At 55.7% G+C, this 9,495-nt stretch overlaps 1 protein-coding gene across 1 annotated transcript; it reads right to left on the reverse strand.

The window, feature by feature from the left end:
- Positions 1–204: 204 nt before the first annotated feature.
- On the reverse strand, positions 205–9,159 carry LOC123949078 (pepsin A). Its single transcript, XM_046016390.1, has 9 exons — positions 9,010–9,159; positions 8,415–8,571; positions 6,182–6,299; positions 5,293–5,411; positions 4,391–4,590; positions 2,887–3,003; positions 1,803–1,947; positions 1,611–1,709; positions 205–519 (listed from the first exon to the last, which is right to left on the reverse strand). Exons 1-9 carry the CDS (start codon positions 9,063–9,065, stop codon positions 370–372), a joined length of 1,161 nt encoding a protein of 386 aa, XP_045872346.1. The 5' UTR covers positions 9,066–9,159; the 3' UTR covers positions 205–369.
- Between the last annotated feature and the right edge of the window lie 336 nt (positions 9,160–9,495).

Below are 9,495 nucleotides of genomic sequence, written 5' to 3' on the forward strand. Positions count from 1 at the left end.
TTCCCCGAGGAGGCAATGGGCCTGGGATTTCTGGTGCCCGTCTTTCTCTCATGCCCCCAGCCCGGCGTGTTGAGGGCCCATCATCTCCCCGACTCTGTGACGGGGTCTGTAGCCCTGTCTGGTGTCGCCCAAGTGGACGTGGTCGTCTTGTCCCTTTGCCCCGGTGTTCTGATCCTGGCGGTGCGGGAAGAAACACAGAGCACGTTTTTCAGTAGGATGGGTTTTATTCTACGTTATTGGTATGACAGGGAAGGGGGCCAGGATTCCACCTCCACAGGCGCCTAGGAAGCACAGTCAGGAGAATTATATACACCTAGAGTGGGCGACTAAGGCTAGATCTTCCTGGGACGCGGCGGGAGAGACGCGGGCTCAGGCCACGGGAGCCAGGCCGACCTGGTTGTTGGCCCTGTCGAAGACCGCGAAGTACTGGCGGATGAAGACGTCACCCAGGATCCAGAGCTCTCCGGAGGCGGTGGGGAGGTTCATGCCTTGGAAGCCGCTGACACAGTCCTGCTGGTTCTGGAGGAAAGGAGAAGAGAGCTGCAGACGGGGCACAGGCTCCCCGGTGACCGGGCGCGGGGGCGAAGCATCAAGGTCCCCAGGGCGCCGCACGGCACGCGCAAGGGAGGAATTTCCTGGCCGGTGTCCGGGGACCTGGCGCTTCTTGGCCAGGGGTCTGCCTGTATAAGCTGCTGGCTCTGCTCTTGGTTTCCAGGGATTACTAGACATGATCCAGTGTTTCTGGCGGACGTACAGACCCTGACATCAGCATCGGAGCTAAGAGGTTTGGGGAGCAGTCAGCCGCCGTGAAGGATTTTGGAAGCCCTGGTGACACAGCCTTTTCTCATTCTGACCCCGTCCGGTGGCAAAGCACATTAGCTGTGAGTCCTAGGGGCACCGGGGCCACCACCTTGGCTGTACGTTAGAACCACCTGGGGAACTTTAGGCCACGCCCTCCCACTGCTTAGCCACGCCCCCTCCTAATTAATCAGCGTCCCTGTTGGGAGTGGGGACAGAATGACATCGACCCTCGGGGCAGAACTGGTTTTCCACCTGGCATTCTAATAGTCCGGGCAGCGTAGTCCTGTGGCCCATCTCTACCGAGAAAAGATTTGTTACTTGGTAGAGGTAGTAGGAGCATCACCAACCCTGCCCCCACGGAAGGTAGGGTTTCCCTTTGCTCAACCCTCTGTAGCTTCCATGTGGTCGATCCCGCTCATCACCCCACCCACACTCTGGGGGTGGGGAACGCTGACATCTTTAGCTTCTAGACCAGGACACTGAGAGCCGGGACAGGTTGCAACTGGCTGGGAATCATGAGCTGGTCCCTGAGACCCAGGGCTTGGACTCAGGTGTCGAACTGGAAATCCTCCCTTCCTGCCACCGGCCTTTGCCTCCCTTTTCCCCTTGCGGGGCGCCGCATCCCATTTTCATTCATGCATTTATTTTAAGCTTCTTCTTTTTCTCTGGAGGCGGTCCAGAGCAGGTGTCAGCTTCAGCCTGTGGAAGATCACTTTCCCTTGTGTAAAAGTCAGGGTGGTGGGGGGTGAGGGGCACGTGGCCACGTTTGTTGCAGGTGCCTGTAGGTGACTGGCCCCAAGCCCCCTTACCTGCAGGATGTAGGCACTGGGAGGCAGAGGGTACTGGATGCCGTTGATGGTGAAGACGATGTCGGGCAGGTTGTTGATGGCTGAGCAGCTGATCACCATCTGGAGGGAGTGAGGGTTAGGAGGACTTTGATTTCTCCTGCATGGCCTACCCACCCCTCGGGTCTCGAACAGGGCAGCCGGGGCTGGACTCACCTGGCCGTATGAGTCCTGGCTGGCTCCGATGGTGCTCTGGATGTTGGCAATGGCATTGCTGGGGCCGGTCAGCAGAGAGGTGCCTGTGTCGACAATGGCCTGGCAGCCCTGACTGCAAGCGATGGCCTGTCCGTTCATGGTGATACTGAGGATGAGACACAAGTAAGCATCTCCTGAGCCCCCGGGGGGGTGTATCTCCCCCAGGAGGAACCAGGTGGCCCCAGAGGTGCCCTCTTCCATCCATGGGCCGATACATAAAATTCCAGCTGCTCTCATGCTTTCACGCATCCAGTTACTCCACAAATATTGACGGAACGCCTGCTCCGTGCTAGGCACGGGAGATGCACAACCAGACAGCCGCATGGCTCCAGGCTGCAGCGAGTGCATGGTCTGGAAAGACGGGTTATGATGCTAGAGCAGGAGGAGCAGGACACATGGCCAGGGGACAGGGTGGTGGTGCCAGGGAAGGCTTCCAAGAAGGAGCAGAGCTGGAGGAGGATAGCACAGGCAGGGACTGATGGGGAGACTGAGCAGGGGCAGGAGGCAGAAGACGTGATAGGCTGGGGCAGACACAAGGTGACCAGTATGTGCCAGTTTGTTCGGGACCATCCTGGCTTTGGTACCATGAGTCTGGTGTCCCGGGAAACAGCTCATTCCTGGGCCAGCCTGGGTGGCTGGTCATCCTAGCAGGCCCGCTGGGTGACAGACAGCTGGGGAACGAGGATGCTTGCGGGAGGGGCAGGTTCCCAAGGGGAGAGTGGAAAGGAATGCCTTGAAACAAGTCAGCCCCTTCACCCTAGGGTGGGAGGGACATGTGCTAGTTTAATGTCCCCTGGGTGCTGGGGTGTGTGGATGCGTATGCTGGGAGATTGTCCTGCCTGTCTGACCAGAAGGAAAGTGGCTTTCCTCTTCCAGTGAGATGCCTTCCTTGGGGTCTCTCTGGCTTGGCCAACACATTCTCCCCCTGGGGTACATTTCCCTGTGCTGGCTGTTCGAGGGCTAGAAAGCTTAGTTAACTACAGGTCTATATGGAAAGGAGATCCAGGACCCACGGCAGGGTGTAGGCCATCCACAGGGCTCTCACCTGTCCACGGAGATCTGCCAGTAACCCTCGACAGAAACGGGCACCCAGTTCAGGTTTCCAGTGAAGTAAGAGGAATCGATGCCACCAAACATCACCACGCTGCCACTCTGGTCATTGCTATGGAAAGTGGGGGCAAGAGACAGAAACTCTTTCATTCATTCATTCATTCATTCACCCAGATATCTACTACGCGCATCCCAAGAGCTGTCCTTGATGGGGCTCTTGCCACTGCCAGGAGCTGTGCCAAGTGTCTGATAGACACAGCGGAAATTTTCATTTCCACTCTACGGTGAGGCTCAAAGACATGAGGCAACTCCCCCAAGGTCACACGGCCACGGAGCCATGGAGTGCCTAGGTCCTTCTGGTTCCAAGGTGTGTGGTTTCTACCCCATGTTCGCTCTCATTGCTGCGGGGACCTCAAGAGAAGCAAATACGTGGCAGAGGCCGCTCGTCAGGACCTGGTCTTGGAGTTCCCTGGCTCTCGGCCAGGGGTGGTTTCCAATTTGCCAACACCTGGGATGTTCTTTGATTGTCGTGATTCGGAAGGGGTAAGGGGGTGCTACTGAAAGCTAGTAGACAGGCCAGGGACGCTGCTAACCATCCCGCCTCCCTGCAAATATCCAACTGTACAGCGCGACCCAACGAGGTTACGGCAGAACAGTTAGCCACTCCGGGAGAACATCGAGCGCGGCAAAGTGCTTCGAGAGAGCAGGATGTGTCGGAGGAAGGCTGAGTGTCTCCAGGAAACGGATGACCCCCTCGGGTATTCTTGCATAAACCTTTGCTCAAAGAAACCAGCCCTTGGCTTATTCTTTACCCATTCATCCAATTAATTCATAGTCATAACTGGAATGTGGATTTTGTTAACTAACAGAAGAAACTTGCTTTCATCAGTTAAAATTCCCTTGTTCAAAATATTAAGTCCTATTCTCATTTTTTGCTGTGGAATTTTGGTCCCCATTTTCGTGGATTCACTTAGTCCACTCCTGGGGGCCAGCCACGAGGGGGCTGGTGCTGGGAGCAAATGGCTAACGACATTTGATCGTGTAAGTCAAGGCGACAAAAGTCACACTGGTAAAACAAGATGAAGGGCGCCTGGGTGGCTCAGTGGGTTGAGCTGCTGCCTTCGGCTCAGGTCATGGTCTCAGGGTCCTGGGATCGAGTCCCGCATCGGGCTCTCTGCTCAGCAGGGAGCCTGCTTCCCTCTCTCTCTCTCTCTGCCTGCCTCTCTATCTACTTGTGATCTCTCTCTGTCAAATAAATAAATAAAATATTAAAAAAAAAACAACAAAAAACAAGATGAAGGAAGGAGGTTGGTCAGGGGGGACTTGACCACCATCGTCTCCAGGATTTACCTCTTGAGACTCAGGACCTTGACCTTTCAAATCCCTTGCTGGCTGAGACCCTGCCCACCCCACCCAGCCCGGCTGGGCCCCGGGGCTGTGACCAACCCCCCCCACCCCCCCACCCCCCCACCCCCCCACCCCGGCCCCGCCCAACTTACCTGCTTAGGTAGACGGAGAAGAGGTCCTGGGAAACCAGCCCCTGGTTCCACATGTTGTCGAAGACGGGGGTAGCCCCGGAAGATGAAATCTGGGGGTAGGCCAGACCCAGGATGCCGTCGAAGGGAGCGTAGTACAGGAAGGAGCCGGGTTCAGTCTCGCTCAGGCCGAAGATCTGGTTGGTGTCTGAGATGCCTCCAACCTGAATTGGGGGGAACCAAGACGTTCTCCGTCAGCACGTGTTGACGGAGCGCGGTGGGGTGCCAGCCGTGGGCCCAGAGCATCCCCACTTCGTTTCCAGTAGGACTCCGCTCCCCGGGCAGCGGGCTGGAAGGAAAGGGGAAGGTCGGGCTCCAGGAATGTTTGTTACTGACCTCCAGATGGCCTCAGTCGGAGACAAAGAGTGAGAATTTGGGGCTGAGCAGATGGTCACAGTGTGTGTGTGTGTGTATGTGTGTGTGTTTCTGACGACTGGATGCAAAGCAGACCCCAGGCAAGTCAGAGCCCTTGACCCCTGCTGCACCCTGAGGGAGGTGGGGGGTGGGGCTTGTGGAGTTCTCCTGCGGGGCGGGGAGGGCTGTAGGAGGGGGTATGAAAAGGGGGAGGATGTGCTGAAGGAGAACTAAGCCTTTTTGTCTTCTGCTCCTGTCCCCTGCCTAGCATTCAGCTTGTGGGTGCGGAGGTTGGCTAATGGCTCCCGGCCTTACCCACCACTGCCCCACCTAGAAATGTCTGTGACATCTTTGCCACTTTCCCCTCCCACATCCTTCTCAGTTTATTTTTGTGGTCACCGAGACCCACGTTGCTTGTATAAGCTCGCTCTGGGGGGGTGCACTGGGCTCCCCAGGGCCCCCTGGGAAGATGGCTTCAGGGTTGGGCGGGTGGCTGGCTGTCTGGTGCTCACCTGGACGGTGTCGTAGCCCAGGATGCCTGTCATACTGCCGGTGCCGTAGGCGATGGAGACTGTCTGGCTGGTGCCCTCGTAGGTGGAGGACTTCTGAGGGTTGAAGCGCTGGTGGTTGGCTGCCAGAGCGAGAAAGAACAATGTCAAACTCAAAAAGCAGAGCAAGAGTCATGGGTTGAAAGGGTCTTCCTAGGGTGGGTGCCTTGTTTCTGGGTGGGCTTTGGAGGAGAAAAGTAACCTCCCCCCAAACTTTAAGAATTTTTTTTTTTTTTTTTTTTTTTTTTAAAGATTTTATTTATTTATTTGACAGAGAGAGATCACAAGTAGGCAGAGAGGCAGGCAGAGAGAGAGGAGGAAGCAGGCTCCCTGCGGAGCAGAGAGCCCGATGCGGGGCCCGATCCCAGGACCCTGAGATCATGACCTGAGCCAAAGGCAGCGGCCTAATCCACTGAGCCACCCAGGCGCCCCCCCCCAAACTTTAGAGCCTAAGAATCCCAGTTTCCACTTCTGTCTAGTTGGGCCAGTTGGGACCCTGTCCCGGATGGGAGGTCCCCAAGGACACCCTGGAAGGCTTCCTGATTGCTCCCCTGAGCAGAGCAGCCTCATGGCCACCCACGGTGCTAAGCACCTTCATGCTTCTCTCTGCCAGTGGGCTGACATCCCTGAGGGCAGAGACCATACGTGATTCACCCCTCAATCTTTGGGCACCTAAGCCCAATGCTTGGCACATAATAGGTGCTCAGTTAATGCATGTGACGTGAATCCCTGATTGACACCCCCGCCCCCACCACCGCAGCTTGAAAATGGACCTATTTGCAGCCCTGGGTGTTCTGGGCTCCTCGATGGGTTGGTGCCGAGAAGCCCAGTTCGGGAGGGGCCACGAACTCACAGCAGGCAGGGCTGGAGCAGTAGACGGAGGGCACCCAGAGGTTGGAGGAGCCGGTGTCGAAGATCACAGTGAACTCCTGAGGGGGGGTGCCAATGCCGATGGTGCCGAAGTACTCCATCTGTCAGGACGGGGTGGGGCGGCACAGTTCACTGAGCACACTGTTCGCTGGGACTCCACGGCCCGGCCTCCCTGCGGACTGTGTCTGGATTGGCGCCACCCCACCTTCCAGACTTTCCCTTCACAGTTCTCTTAGCCCTTCTCTCCCTGCCCAATGCATCCATCCGTCAAGGTCCAGCCCGGTCTCCCCTCCTCCTGGAAGTCTTCCTTGGTTGCTCCCCTGTTATCCTCTCACTGTTCTCTTCTAAGCACCATGAACACCCAATGATAATCTACTGTCCCCTCTTTAGCTCTTGTCTTGTATATCTTAGTCTCATTTTCCTAGAGAATGCACGTTCTTGGAAAGGGGTGGGACCTGGCAGCACCCATCAGAGTATACGCTGAAATGCTTCTTCAGTAAATTGTCGATGGGGAGATCAACAAGTCACCTAACAAAGGGTGCCCCTGGAGATGTCAGATTCCTAAATCTAGGTGTTTGTAGCAGGTTCAAGAAAGGGCACAAAAGGACACAGTCAGGATTGTGATTCTCAGTGGCAGCCCTTTCTCCCTCGCCAGCTCTGTTCCAGCCCCGCTGGTCTTGTGACTCTTGGATGATGACAAGTTCCTTCCTCTCCTAGGGCCTGTGCACTAGCTATTTCTCATGTTAGGAAGATGTTTATTCTGGATCTTTCCTTGGCTGGCTCCTACTATCACTCATTCAGAGCTCCAGTGAAATGTCCCCTCTGCCAAGGGGCCCTCCCTGACTCCTTTATCTGCATTTGCCCCCCTCCGTCTTTCTTCTCCCCCTTACTCGATTTTTAATTTGTGACCCTTGTCATTCTCTGAAATTATCTTACATTTATCTGTCTCTAACTTGTCTTTCCCTCTAGACTATAAGCTCCGGGGACTTTACTTCTTCTCCACCACTTCCTTAGCTCCGTGCATACAGTAGGTGCTCTGTACGAATTTGTTAAGTGAACAGGTATGCCGACTTTACCAAGCCCTTACGAAGGTTCAGGCCCTGTGCTAAGCACTCCGAAAAGCATTATTGCCTCCATCACTTGCAACGACACCACGATGACAGATTTTAGTGGTTCCGTTTTGCAGACGAGCAAGTGGAGAATGTAAATGACTTGCCCAAGGTCAGGTGGCTCGCGAGCATGAGAGCTGAGCTTGGGGCCAGGGCTGGCAGATTTAACAGGCTAAGCTCCTAACGACAGGCAGCCTGGTCTCCTACCCTTGGCCCAGGGCCATTCACAGTAGGGACACGTAGGCCATTCACAGTAGGGACATTCACAGTAGGGACACGTAATATCTACCAAAGGGCAGGGTGTGGTTATGGGGTCCCAAACTGGGGAGTCATAGTGATCTTCCTCAAGCTCAACCCTCCTGGTTAAGACAATTCCGTGGCGGGTGCCTGGGTGGCTCAGTGGGTTAAAGCCTCTGCCTTTGGCTCAGGTCATGATCTCGGGGTCGTGGGATCAAGTCCCCCATCAGGCTCTCTGCTCAGCAGGGAGCCTGCTTCCCGCTCTCTCTCTGCCTGCCTCTCTGCCTACTGTGATCTCTCTCTGTGTGTCAAATAAATAAATAAAATCTTAAAAAAAAGACAAACGACAATTCTGTGGCAATTACAGGAGACTCTGACTAGGCTCCACCCACTGACTACTCAGGCCTCGCTGTGCCTCCTTCCCTTGCTCTCTGCTCTCCATGAACACCGGCCTCCTTTCCTCAAATGCACTCTGTTCCCCAGTGTCACGGGGTCTGGCACAAGCGGTCACCCCCTGGGATGCTCTCTTGCCCCCTGGAAAGCCCGGCTCTTCCGTCAATGTTTGCCCTGGCCACGCCCTCTGAGCATGAGACATTTACTGTTCACCCTTGGCCTGGTGGCACTGTTCAGGGTTTCCGAGGGTCCCTGCTACCCTCTCTCTCCTAGACTGTGAGTGGCATGAGGGCATAAACACTGGATGAATGAACGACAGAACCAGCGAGAGCAGTGGCTCTGACTGTGAGTTTTCCTGCATGCCCTGTGCCTCTGAGATCCTGCCTGGGAGCCCTGGGTTCCTGCCTGGGAGCCCTGGCCCATCATCCAAGACCCCTGGGAGCCCCTCTCTTCTCCGGGGCCAGCCTGGGCACTCACGTCCATGTAGTTCTCCAGGGGCTGTGTGGCCATCACGGGGGCCTCCTGGGGGAAGTACTTGCTGGCTGGGTTGGGGCTGTGGTTCTTCAGGAAGTCCCCTAGGAGCCCATGGTCCAACAGGGTCTTTCTCAAGGACTTCTTTCTGACCAGGGGAACCCTGCAGCAGAGCGTGAGCAAATAGGTGGGTTGGAGGAGGAGTAGTTAGGCGAGGAGTCTGCTCGTGGGGTGCCATGGAAGCCTTGGGAGGTAAAGGAAGCTGACCCAAGGGAGGAAGAAGGAGGGAGAAGCTGAGGGGGGAAACGCTCTCTTTTTGGCACACTAACGCAAAGAGGTTGAGTGGGTACCCAGAGTCACCCGGCCTGGTCCTGGAGCTGGGAACCCAGCCTGGGCAGGACTCAAGACCCATGTCGGCCGTGCTGCCTCCCCAAAAAGGCAGAGGGAGACAAGAAGGGAGGCCGGAGGCGGTGGAGGAGAGACAAGTTGGATGAGGGAAGCAGGAAGAAAACCGTGAGGGCAAAAGAAAGGAACATGAGAGGCATCAGAAGGAATCAGCTCTGGGAAGCTGGTCCTGGGGCTGTGCGTCCCCCAGACTCACTTGATGATGGCGCACTCAGAGAGTGCCACCAAAGTGATCAGCAGCAGCCACTTCATGGTTCTTCTCGGCTCCCGATCTCCAGAGAAGGGTCGAAGGCTGGAAAGTGTACAGCAACAGGCAGGAGCTGCTCCTTATATACGGTCCAGGGGCTTGGGGCTGAGCCTTATCAGCCTCCAAATGTCACCCATTTTCCTAACTCCAAACAGAAAAGTTCCTGATAAGATTGTCCCCGCCCCTCAGCTCCTTTCGGGAAGTTTCCAATCGGGTAGATTTCCACTGTGACCGTCCCCCGCAGTGGGGATGGAGCAAGCTATGGAGTCGTGGCTTATTCCTTAAATAATGGAATTCATTAAAACTTGACAAGTTGCATGTTTTCATAAAATTGGTCTAAAGTTCACTTCATACTGAACAGATGTCAAGGGGGCTTGTTGTACTCTGATCTGCCCCTGGGGGATACTCCAGTGAGAACAGTCCCCCCACGCAGTG

The sequence above is a fragment of the Meles meles genome, chromosome 8 (genome assembly GCF_922984935.1).
Source record: "Meles meles chromosome 8, mMelMel3.1 paternal haplotype, whole genome shotgun sequence".
NCBI classification, from domain to species: Eukaryota; Metazoa; Chordata; class Mammalia; order Carnivora; family Mustelidae; genus Meles; species Meles meles.